The sequence below is a fragment of the Neolamprologus multifasciatus genome, chromosome 9 (genome assembly GCF_963576455.1).
Source record: "Neolamprologus multifasciatus chromosome 9, fNeoMul1.2, whole genome shotgun sequence".
NCBI lineage: Eukaryota > Metazoa > Chordata > Actinopteri > Cichliformes > Cichlidae > Neolamprologus > Neolamprologus multifasciatus.
Window position 1 is genome coordinate 32,268,274 of NC_140447.1, and position 12,727 is coordinate 32,281,000.

General features: G+C 44.1%; 1 protein-coding gene across 2 annotated transcripts in view; it reads right to left on the minus strand.

Moving 5' to 3' along the window:
* Positions 1-12,727, minus strand: part of fars2 (phenylalanyl-tRNA synthetase 2, mitochondrial) — a 132,902-nt gene that overhangs the window by 4,722 nt on the left and 115,453 nt on the right. The window contains exon 10 of one of the 2 annotated variants that reach the window (XM_085171730.1): positions 10,523-12,353. The exons of the other annotated variant lie outside the window; for it this stretch is intronic. Within the exon in view, the coding sequence (XP_085027856.1) occupies positions 12,215-12,353 (139 nt within the window). The 3' untranslated portion in view covers positions 10,523-12,214. Of the gene's footprint in view, positions 1-10,522; positions 12,354-12,727 lie in introns of those variants that run through there. 2 annotated transcript variants of the gene reach the window in all.

Below are 12,727 nucleotides of genomic sequence, written 5' to 3' on the forward strand. Positions count from 1 at the left end.
ATGATGGATGTACAGATGGATGGATGGATGGATGGATGTACAGATGGATGGATGGATGTACAGATGGATGGATGTACAGATGGATGGATGGATGGATGGATGTACAGATGGATGGATGGATGTACAGATGGATGGATGTACAGATGGATGGATGGATGTACAGATGGATGGATGGATGTACAGATGGATGGATGTCCAGATGGATGGATGTACAGATGGAAGATTGGGTGGATGGATAGATGGATGGATGATGGATGTACAGATGGATGGATGGATGGATGGATGTACAGATGGATGGATGTACAGATGGATGGATGTACAGATGGATGGATGGATGTACAGATGGATGGATGTACAGATGGATGGATGGATGTACAGATGGATGTACAGATGGATGGATGTATAGATGGATGTACAGATGGATGTACAGATGGATGGATGTACAGATGGATGGATGTACAGATGGATGGATGGTTGGATGCACAGATGGATGGATGGTGTTTGTTTCCTGGTTTTGTGTATGACAGAAATCCATATTAAAGAAAACTAAACGTGTTTCTATAACTGGGAGCACAGGATCAGTTTGCAGACATTTACTAACTTTTACAAACATGAACATGTTTAGAAGAAGAGGTGCTTTATGGCAGATTAACCCATGGGGCTGAATCCATATCCGTATAAACCGGATCATCCATCACACTGTCCTATCAGATGTGACGGGTTTGTAAATGTGTCCATGTGCTTTTTCCTTCTGATCTGTGATGTTTTTCATCTTCTGCGGTCTCTGTTTTATCGTTTACATTCTTATTATCTCAGCTAACAAGCTTTGGCTTCCTTTTGCAGTTTATAAATGCCGTCAGCTTGGCAGCGACTGCAGGGGAAAATTAGCGTGTGTGGCTACATCTTTCACACTTATGTGATAGACCCGGGCGCTCATGTTAATTAATCTGTACTGTCCCTATTTTTAAAAGAAGCAAACATGCAGAGAACCAGACAAACTGAACCAACTACAGAACCTCCTTGGAAGAGTTTATCGATAGAAACGTCAGATTTAATAATATCTCGCTGGTTGCTTCAGAGCACAGTCAGCACGACTACAGTAAGCTAAAAGAGTTCAAATGAATGTTCTCACTCCTATAAACGGCCTCCATCAGCTATCGTCAAGCAGAGATGTGGCTAGCAGGAGCTCTCCTTCACCTCCTAATTGGCTCAGTGGGCTGTTAGCGCCTCATTAAATATCGCCTGTGGCACGATCACAAATAGAAATGAGACTGAAACAGAGGAAAACTCTGCTGCTGTTTGCTGGACTTTCACACAGAAATCACTTCCTGTGTTTAAATGTCCGCTTGCTAACTGGAGTCCACATTTAAACATCAACGCTATCATTGCTGAAGCCAGAAACGAACATATTTGGAGCCAAGTCGCTCATCAAGCTGCGTCCACAGAGTCTGTTAGTACAGTAACCTCACAGCAGCCATATTATCGGTCAGACGTTGTCATTAAAACACTTTAAAAGCCTCCAACGACGTCCAGAATTCAAGTGCAGGGACTCCAGCTAGCTGAGGTGGAGCCTATGTCACCATCTACCTGTTAACGAGGCCACGCCCCTAAATAAAAAAAACCCTAAATGGCTAAAAACTGACAGCTGGCAGTTGTTATGATGGAGGCTCTAAACATGTTTATTTAGGGGTCTGTGGAAGCTGACTGGAGCCTCTGCTGGACATTAGAGGAACTGCAGGCTGGGACCTGCTTTAACCCTTTAAAGCCGGTCAGAGCAGCACGCTCCGTTTTGCGTAACTATTTTTAAATCCCGGTAGCTCTGCAACCACGTGAGCTAGCGCAATAATTTTTTTTGCATAAGAAACCGGAGGAGTTGTACTTACATCTTATGCCATCAGCTTGTCCTCGGTCACAGTTTCCTTCCACATATAGCTTTGCAAATATTACATAAAAAGCACTTGCAGCAACAAAAACATAATATTCCAGAAACACGCTTTGCCGATCCGATCAGCTGTTTGTAACACTTCCTGCGTCCATCAGTGCAAACTATCGCATGTCCGCCATGACCTGCCCGAAACCTTATGCTTAGGACTCATATTGCACTGCTGGAAATAGTTTATTTTGATGCATATGCTGCTTTTTTGCAAATTTGCATTATAATATTTATTTTCGTTTTTCCTGCAGTGTATAAAAATTGGTGTATTTCAAAAATAAAACTATGAAGACACTCAAAATAAATTTCCTGTGGTGGGAAACTATTTTGTGCAACTTTTTTGTATTTACAGTTTTGAGGGATAAGCCTCTTAAATTTCTCTAACTAGAAATATATGTTAAAAAAACAAAAACGATTTTCAATTTTTTGTAGTTTATTGCACTTTTTTGCAATTTATGTAATTACTATGCACTTAATGCAGACATATTATTAAAATTTAGACTGTAATGGTTGTATTGATGTATAGCAACTTGAAATGCTCCCAAAAATGGCTCCACAGCATGTAAACATATAATATAAGCTCTGGCAGACTTGGTTCTATGGTAGGTCTTAAAGGGTTAAGTGAAGAGTTAACTGGAGACTCGTCGTCCTTTTAGAGACATTTTAGCTCTGTAAAGTACCAAATGTCTCCAGTCGGGCCACAGCTGGTCTGATGTTAATGTAAAAATATGAAAAGATTGAAACTTGAGTTTCTTTTGTTTTTCAGGATCAGCTGACAGCCTGTAAAGTCCTGGATGTTAAACTGAAACTAAAAGTTCCAGTTGCTCACATGCAGAGACTGTGTGTGTGTTTTGCCTTCATTGGGATGGAAATGATGCAGTCAGCCGTTTCTGTAACTAAGAACACTCTGTGACTCGTCCCTGAATTCATTCACAGCACTTTCAGGCGCACAATCACACTTCTGTTGGTTTATTCAGAGAAGCAGCGGACCAGACGCTCAGCAGGAGGATCCACATGAACCAAAGCAAACAGAACAAATCCCAACATGCACGAGGGAGGTTAGAAACATGGCAGCGTACGAGAGATTCATTTGCAGTGAGCTCGGTCGAGGCTGGAGTGGATATAACCAACCAAGTGTCCCGTGTTTCCTGCACGAGCAGCGGGATTGTGTTTCAGACCGTTTCACACATGTATTTGTGTGAATCTGGTTTTTATGAGCCAGAACCTCAGCTCAGCTCGTTACCTGCAGCACTCTGCAGCTGTGAAACAACTGCCTCAGAGTTATGTACAGACTGCCTGCAGTCACAACTTCCTCAAACGTTTCTAGATGTCCATGAAATGCCCTTAAACCTCTCTGACGTGTCCTCAGATCTCCTCTAAAAATTAAGGCTCTGAAAATGTTTTCAGTGATTTACTGTAATTTAAACAGGAACCATTAAATTGTTCCAGTGTTTGGGTCTGGTTAAACTCCACTGTTTAATCCCACTGAATCATCTGAGACAAAAACATCTTCAAATCTGCCAGAGAGGCTTGTAATATATGTTAAACTGCAGCATATCTTTAAATCATCCAGAAATCGTCCCTAAAAACTCCTCGAATCAACTAAAATCCATCAAATGTGCAGAATTTAAATAAAACAGTCTGAAAGAAAACTGTTTGAACAGTTTGAAATGTTCAGCATATCATCATCAGACAGAGACGAGCTTCTGCGACTCGGTCACACCGGACTCCCGTCACAAAGACGTGGACACTGATAAACAGCAGGTGCAACTGTGACTTTAACCCTTTAAGACCTACCATAGAACCAAGTCCGCCAGAGCTTATATTATATGTTTACATGCTGTGGAGCCATTTTTGGGAGCATTTCAAGTTGCTATACATCAATACAACCATTATAGCCCAGATTTTAATAATATGTCTGCATTAAGTGCATAGTAATTACATAAATTGCAAAAAAGTGCAATAAACTACAAAAAAATTGAAAATCGTTTTTGTTTTTTTAACATATATTTCTAGTTAGAGAAATTTAAGAGGCTTATCCCTCAAAACTGTAAATACAAAAAAGTTGCACAAAATAGTTTCCCACCACAGGAAATTTATTTTGAGTGTCTTCATAGTTTTATTTTGGAAATACACCAATTTTTATACACTGCAGGAAAAATGAAAATAAATATTATAATGCAAATTTGCAAAAAAGCAGCATATGCATCAAAATAAACTATTTCCAGCAGTGCAATATGAGTCCTAAGCATCCCAGAAACCACACAGAAAGTCATAAAGTCAAACATAACTTTTAAAAACACCAGTATAGGCTCATGAGGCCCTGATGGTAAAAAACTACATTTCCGCAAAATGACGTCACTTCCGGTTTCGGGCAGGTCATGGCGGACATGCGATAGTTCGCGCTGACGTCTATTCCAACGTAGGAAGTGTTACAAACAGCTGATCGGATCAGCAAAGTGTGTTTCTGGAATATTATGTTTTTGTTGCTGCAAGTGCTTTTTATGCAGTTTTTGCAAAGTTATATGTGGAAGGAAACTGTGACCGAGGACAAGCTGATGGCATAAGATGTAAGTACAACTCCTCCGGTTTCATATGCAAAAAAATTATTGCGCTAGCTCACGTGGTTGCAGAGCTACCGGGATTTAAAAATAGTTACGCAAAACAGAGCGTGCTGCTCTGACCGGCTTTAAAGGGTTAAATGAAACATCTTTGAAACCTACAGTTACTGCTGAACGGCACTAACTGACTGAAATCTCCCCAAAAGTTTGGAACATTAATGTTGAATTCTCCATCCATTCATCTTTTTCCACCTATCCGGGCTGGGTCACGGGTACGGCAGCTTAAGCAGCAACTCGCTCTTCTGGAGACCTCCTTCAGCTTATCTATGGGAACACACAGGCCAGCCGAGACATATAATCTCTCCAGCGTGTCCTGGGTCTGCCCCGGGGCCTCCTGCCCGGAAAACCTCGCCTAGGAGGCGCCCAGGAGGCATCCTTGTCAGATGCCCGAACCACCTCAGCTGGCTCCTTTCGATGTGGAGCAGCAGCGGCTCTACTCTGAGCCCCTCCCGGATGGCCGAACTTCTCACCCTATCTCTAAGGGAGATGGCAGCCACCCTTCGGAGGAAGCTCATTTCCGCCGCTTGTATCCGCGATCTCGTTCTTTCGGTCACTACCCACAGCTCGTGGCCATAGGTGAGGGTAGGGACGTAGATCGACCGGTAAATTGAGAGCTTCGCTTTTACACTCAGCTCCCTCTTCACCACGACGGACCGGTGCAGCGTCTGCATTACTGCAGCTGCAGCCCCAATCCGTCTGTTGATCTCCGGCTCCCTTCTCCCATCACTCGTGAACAAGACCCCGAGATACTTGAACTCCTCCACTTGGGGCAGGAACTCATCCCCGACCCGGAGTGGGCACTCCACCCTTTTCCAGCTGAGGACCATGACCTCAGATTTGGAGGTGCTGATCCTCATTCCCACACCTTCACTCGCGAGCTGAAGGCCATCACCTGATGAAGCCAACAGAACCACGTCATCTGCAAAAAGCAGAGATGAGATCCTGAGACCACCCAGTTGAATTCTCTGGATGTGCTAAAATATTCTGTGAAGTGCTTGAAATATTCTTTAAACTGCCTCAAATTTAATCTTTGAAAATCCAAATCTGTCTAAATTTCCTGATCGACCTCTTTGATCAACTGAAACTTCCATGAATCATCTAAAGCCCTTCAAATGTCCTTTAACCATCGGAACAGTTTCCTTTATCTGTTTGAATCCACTGAATCCCCATAGTTCTGTATCAAACATAGAAATGATCCTTGAATCAGCTTAATAATAATAATCATCATCTCTCTGAAATCACCTTCTTCCTGAAATGCCTGAAAAATTTGCGAAATGTCAGAATTTCCTATCAGCCTTCTTATGTCCTTAATCTTCAAGCATCTCCCAGAAACAACCTTGAATCTCCCCGACGTCACTCCGGGGAATCAGAGGCGGCCTCGGACGCGTCAGTCTGCAAGCAGAGAATGAATGTGGACACAGTGTCAGTCTGCAAAGGTCACAGCGCATCTCTGTGCGAGGGCCAATCCAAGCTCTCTGCAGACACCAGAGTGAACCTCGCCTGTGGGAGAGGACAGGTGTGTGTGTGTGTGTGTGTGTGTGTGTGTGTGTGTGAGATTAAAGCGTGAAGGTGTCGTTAGGTGTCCGCCCTGATGTGAAGGACACAGGAGGGAGTCAGTTTGCTCCAAAAACCTGAAGATCAACGCAGACGCTGAATTCAATCATTAAAGTCTTCTCACTGTAATTACTGCAAATCCCAATTAAGCAGGAAGCGCACACACACACACACACACACACACACACACACACACACACACACACACACACACACCACCCATCGCTCGCTCTGGGAGTGGTGGGCGGGTCACTGCTGACACATCAGTGGTTTCAGCAGGACTCTGAGGAAGCATCGGAATTCCTTCGCAGCCCATTTTCACTCACACAGTCAACATCTGGAGTGGGCGTGGCTTAACAGCTGTATCTGAGTAATGCAGTAAATGTGTTTACACACAAACTCAGGAGCTGCTGAAAGCTGTGGAGCTCGTCACACCTCCTCCTCTCCTCTGTGTTTTTGTCAGACTACATGTTAACCATCACTTCCTAAAAGCTTCCAGGACTGCAGGAAGCAGGCTTGAAATCTCAAATCACCATGGAAACCCTGAAAGTTTCCTGAGTTTCACGACACATTCCTGCATCGACCCTCATTAACTGGAGCGTGTTTGAAACATTTGCAGCTGTATCTCCTCAAACCAGCTGACAATTCCTTAAATCAGCCCGAGCTGCTGAAACATCCTCCATCCTTGAATCAGAAGAAGGAAAACCTGGAAGTCTTTGAATGCACTGAAACATCCGAACTCTTAGAATTACTGTGGAAACTGTTACCCAAACTCCACGGGTCTACCATTAAATGCAAAAACATCCTTAAATACTTTTAAATCATCTAAAATCTTTTGAATCACCCGAAACATTGATGTCACTCCCACAGTCCCTCTTAAATCTCTTTGAATTATCACCAAATTTACTGTCCTTGAATCATCTGAGATCCTTTCAAATAATCGTTAATGACATTGAACTGTTCGAGACAATCACCTTTTATCACTTTAGATATCTGTATATATATATATAACTGTTGAATCCTCTTGAATCTCATTGAATCACCTGAAAACATCCCAGAGATTCATTCCTTCATCCCTAAAACTCACTGAAACACTCAGTTCCTGATTTCTTTGGGTAACAAACTCAGTGACTCGTCCTTGAATCACTTTAATCCCATAAAATCATTCCTTAATGATCCTGGAAGCTTACTGTCCTTGAATCATCTGAGATTTCAAATAATCATTAATGACATTGAATTGTTCGAGACAATCACCTTAAATCTCCTGCTTTTATCACTTTAGATATCTGAAACCAGCCTGAACAGTTACTGTCCTCTTGAATCATCAGGAATAAATGCCTTTGAATTTAAATCTCCTGAAGTACCTTAAATCTCATTGAATCACCTGAAAACATTACAGAGATTTATTCCTTCACCCCTAAAACTCACTGAAACATTCAGTTCCTGATTTCTTTGGGTAACAAACTCAGTGACTCGTCCTTAAATCACTTTAATCACATGAAATCATTCCTAAATGATCCTGGAAGCTTCCGGTTCATAGAAAGTCTCTGAGCCATCAAGGAATCCTGGATGTATTTAACTGAAGCAACACGTTCCTGCTGAATCTCCATAAACCGTCTGTGAGGAGAAAAATAATCCAATCATTAACGGTAGAAATATGAATGCAGGGTGTAACTCGGGCTTTTCCCTCGGTGTCATCAACGCTCTTCCCGAGCTGCTGAAGCAGAGAGCTGGTTAAAAATTCCAGTGTGTGTTTTCCTGTGTCCAAACTGTAAGCCTGGCCTCAAACTGTCAGAGCTCAGCTTTAACTCGACCGGAGTGACGAGCACAGCCATTGAAGGCAGACAGCCTCCGACGGCATGATTGGCAGAGTGGCATTTGCCTCTGTGTGTGTGTGTGTGTGTGTGTGTGAAGTTCCTGTGTGGCAGTGTATGATTGTAGCAGCCTAAGCCAGCGTATCGCCTCAGCACGCTGACAGAGCGCTGTCTGGTTGGGATGCTGTGTGTGAACGAGGGTGTAGGAGTGTGTTTTCTAATGAGCCCCATTTAAATGTGTGCGTGTGCTCGTATATCTATCTTTGTGAGGACCAACGTGAGGTGGTGAGGACATGGGTCAGACTGTCACAGGACTGTTTAAGGCAGGGGTGTCAAACTCCAGGCCTCGAGGGCCGGTGTCCTGCAGGTTTTAGATCTCACTCTGGGTCAACACACCTGAATCAAGTGATCAGTTCATTACCAGGCCTCTGGAGAACTTTAAGACATGTTGATGAGGTAATTTAGCCTTTAAATCAGCTGTGTTGGATCAAGGACACATCTAAGACCTGCAGGACACCGGCCCTCGAGGCCTGGAGTCCGACACCTGTGGTTTAACCCTTTAAAGCCGGTCGGAGCAGCACGCTCTGTTTTGCGTAACTACTTTTAAATCCCGGTAGCTCTGCAACCACGTGAGCTAGCGCAATAATTTTTTTTGCATATGAAACCGGAGGAGTTGTACTTACATCTTATGCCATCAGCTTGTCCTCGGTCACAGTTTCCTTCCACATATAACTTTGCAAAAACTGCATAAAAAGCACTTGCAGCAACAAAAACATAATATTCCAGAAACACGCTTTGCTGATCCGATCAGCTGTTCATAACACTTCCTACGTCCATCAGCGCAAACTATCGCATGTCCGCCATGACCTGCCCGAAACCGGAAGTGACGTCATTTTCGCGGAAATGTAGTTTTTTACCATCAGGGCCTCATGAGCCTATACTGGTGTTTTTAAAAGTTATGTTTGACTTTATGACTTTCTGTGTGGTTTCTGGGATGCTTAGGACTCATATTGCACTGCTGGAAATAGTTTATTTTGATGCATATGCTGCTTTTTTTTGCAAATTTGCATTATAATATTTATTTTCGTTTTTCCTGCAGTGTATAAAAATTGGTGTATTTCAAAAATAAAACTATGAAGACACTCAAAATAAATTTCCTGTGGTGGGAAACTATTTTGTGCAACTTTTTTGTATTTACAGTTTTGAGGGATAAGCCTCTTAAATTTCTCTAACTAGAAATATATGTAAAAAAACAAAAACTATTTTCAATTTTTTTGTAGTTTATTGCACTTTTTTGCAATTTATGTAATTACTATGAACTTAATGCAGACATATTATTAAAATCTGGGCTGTAATGGTTGTATTGATGTATAGCAACTTGAAATGCTCCCAAAAATGGCTCCACAGCCTGTAAAAATATAATATAAGCTCTGGCGGACTTGGTTCTATGGTCGGTCTTAAAGGGTTAAGGCATCAGAAGCAGAAGTTAGACCACGCTTAGAAAAACCGGGTTTTGCAGCAGGACACCATCTCAGCCTGCTAACCTGGTTTGTTCCTTCTAAGGTCCTTGTTTGGTGCAGACGGAAACATCTGTCGCACTAAGCTTCTTGGTTACCATAATGAGCTGAAGAGTCTCGTAGGAGGATCGTTGGAGGAGCTGCTGTGTGGTGTTAGGAGGCCTGAGCTCATGGAGTCAGACGCTCTCCTCTGAACCTCCAACGGCAGCGATGGAAGAGCGTCAGAGAGTAACGTCACCAGTCAGTGGTAACTGTGTCGTACTGGTTTGTGTATCTGAATGTGGACATCTTTCATACACAAGCCTCGTTTTCAGGCCTCCTTCACATCACGTCTCTGCAGAACAGATCTCAGTGGGAGTTCAGGTGAAATGATCTTTAAATATATTCGAGTTATATTTTGCACAGCGCGGCGTTTCTCCACCGTGAGGACCTCCTCCAGCCTTACTCAGCATTACGGGAACATACGAGGAGACAGGCGTGCAGCAAGGGTCCTCACAAAGACACAAGTGTGAGTCTGTGTGTGTGTGCAGCTCCCAGAATTCATTGCATTGCTGAGTAGAGTGACAGGCAAAGCCATTTAATGCCTCGGCGCCAGCACAGAGGAAATGACAGAGTGGCATTTGGACGGCGTGCGTGATGTTTCTGTGTGGGACGTGAGGAGGAAGACAGTCGGGCTGCGCGTGTCCATCGATCGGATTTTAGTGTAAAATTAATGAATGTCAGCGACCGGCCGTCCACTCTGACCTCATTAAGCTCCGCCCTGTGAGGCCTGATAGGGAGACAGAAAGGCTGCGAGGAAATGAAGCATCATGTGAGGCGTCCTCAGCTCGCTGCTCTGAGGTGCGTTTGACTCGGCGTGGGCGAGGGGACGCTTCGTCCTCGTTTCCTCTTCTGTTTAACTGGATTCAATCCGTCAAATCTTTATTTTGACCATAAAAACACACGAGCAGGAATCCAGAGAGAAATACTCCGTTTGGATGGGAGGAAGTGGGAGGAGCTAAGTGGTCATGACTTCCTGTAGTTGGATTTACTTATAGTAAATCAACAAGTTGATTAACAGACAGTTTTTATGTTTTTATCAACATATTTTTAATGTTAAAACATAATTATAATTTCTGATCTCTGCAGATGTGAAACAAAAACACACTCGAACAACAACGTGACCAAAAACCTTTAATGTTTTTATCTAAACACAGACGGCGGCTCGTTAAAGCGCTCGCACACGAAGGAAATGAAGACAGAAACACTGCTTTGTTTCCTCTCTTACAGAAACTACTTCAGGCTGAGATGCAGAGAGTCCATCACGATGTTCCCGGAGGTGATGCTGGATTTCCTGTTCTGAAGCGGTGAACGGGAACACATGTGACCTGATCCAGTGGGAGGTTTCATACTCTAACTACACCTGGAGCACGACCAGCGTTTGAAACGTGCTCGTTACAGGATCAAACTGTGATGTGAGGCAGTTCTGCAGATGCTGCACGTATCAGTAAAACCGTGAAGCTGTTCTGAAACTAAACTCCTGTTACTTAAACACCAGCTGCACAGCAGGAGCTCAGAAAACGTTTCTTCTTCATTTCACATCAGTTTGCATCAGTTGAGCTGCAGCAGACACGCAGATTACCTGACCTCCTCACACTGATCTCTGCCTGTGGTTGGACGGTTAGGGATGGCGTCTTATCACATGACCACCTGTGCTTTTCACCTTCGAACATCCTCAAACATCTTCTGGCTGCTCGCCTGCAGGTCCAGATGTTGACATCTGTTTATAGAGATTACTGTTTGGACGAGGACCTGCCGACGTCGTCTCATCTAGAGTTCGATGGTTTCCTTTTGCTAAACAGGTAAACTCTTCAGAAACTAGAAGATGGAACCTCAGGAACTCATTTTGAAAAGCAAAGCATGTGTCGAACAGGCGGCTGTTACCTCAACCCAAACCTGAACCTCTGTGAGGTGACGTCACACACCAGCCCTGTGAGGTCCGGCTAACTTAAACCTGAACCTCCACCTCCACGCTGCTGAAACCTTCCTGAAGCTGCTGAAACTTTTGCAGGTGCAGAGCTTCCCCTGCATCCGTCTGCTGCTGATTTATTTCTGTATCTGCACATCATGTTCTTGCACATTTAAAAATAAGAAGCCCAAAGCTGAATCTGCAGGCTGCATCTCAGAATATCATTGTCACAATAATGACGGAAACACAAATCACTGAAAGTGACTCATTCTCATGTGCCGCAGAGGCCGTCACGCCTCAGCGCGGCGAGGTCTTTCTGTGTCCGCCCGGCGAGCACGTTAATAACGACGGAACAAACCGGAAAACATCCGAAGGATGTGCAGACGGCGCTCGGCTCAGTCTGATGGATTTATTATCCGAGGCAGGGACGATGAAGACGCTCTGATGTTCTCTGTAGTCCAGCAGCTGCCGTCCGAACGGCCGAGGACGAGTTTGGGAGATTAAAAGTGACACAAGTGATGTTTCACCTGAGAGGAGCCGCAAAGGTACTACTGAGTGTGTGTGTGTGTGTGTGTCTGTGTGTGTGTGTGTGTGTGTGTGTGTGTGTGTGTGTGTGCGCAGCATCAAAGACAGTGACGTCTTTATTGAAGTCAACGTGTTTCCCCTCACAGTGAAATCTCACAGCTACTTAACAGCTCTGAGGTATAGAAATACATTTATGAGTGTGTGTGTCTGTGTGTATGTGTGTCTGTGTGTGTCTGTGTGTGTGTGTGTGTGTGTGTGTGTGTCTGTGTGTGTGTGTGTGTGTGTGTGTCTGTGTGTGTGTGTCAGAATCGGCCCTGCACGCCCAGCTCGCTCTCTGCAGCTTGTTCGATTTGCTGGTGGACACGTCGGACCTCCTGCTGGCTCAGAGTTCGCTCCATGTGGCGGTAGATGATGCGGTAACACTGACTCCGCCTCCCGGTCCTGAAAGAGGCGCACACACAGACACACACACACACACACACACACAGTGAGGTTTCAGGTAACAGAGTGTATGTGATTATGAACACCGTGCTCCACAGTGAGTTTCCGACTCTTTCGTCATGTTTCCTGTGAGCTGCTGCTCCGCCTCGGCTAAAAGCTGTGATGTGGATTTCTGGGATATTTTCCCACTTTCCTGCTTTAACAGCGGATTTCCGGGTCGCTCCAATCAAACTGATCGATCGGAGGAATCACTGTTATTATTAACTGTGCTGCAGTTATCTGTGCACGAGTGAGCAGACGACGGTGTTTCTGTGTCGTTAATCTGCACGGCTAAACACAGACTGTATCCAAAAGATGGAGGCTTTGACTGACAG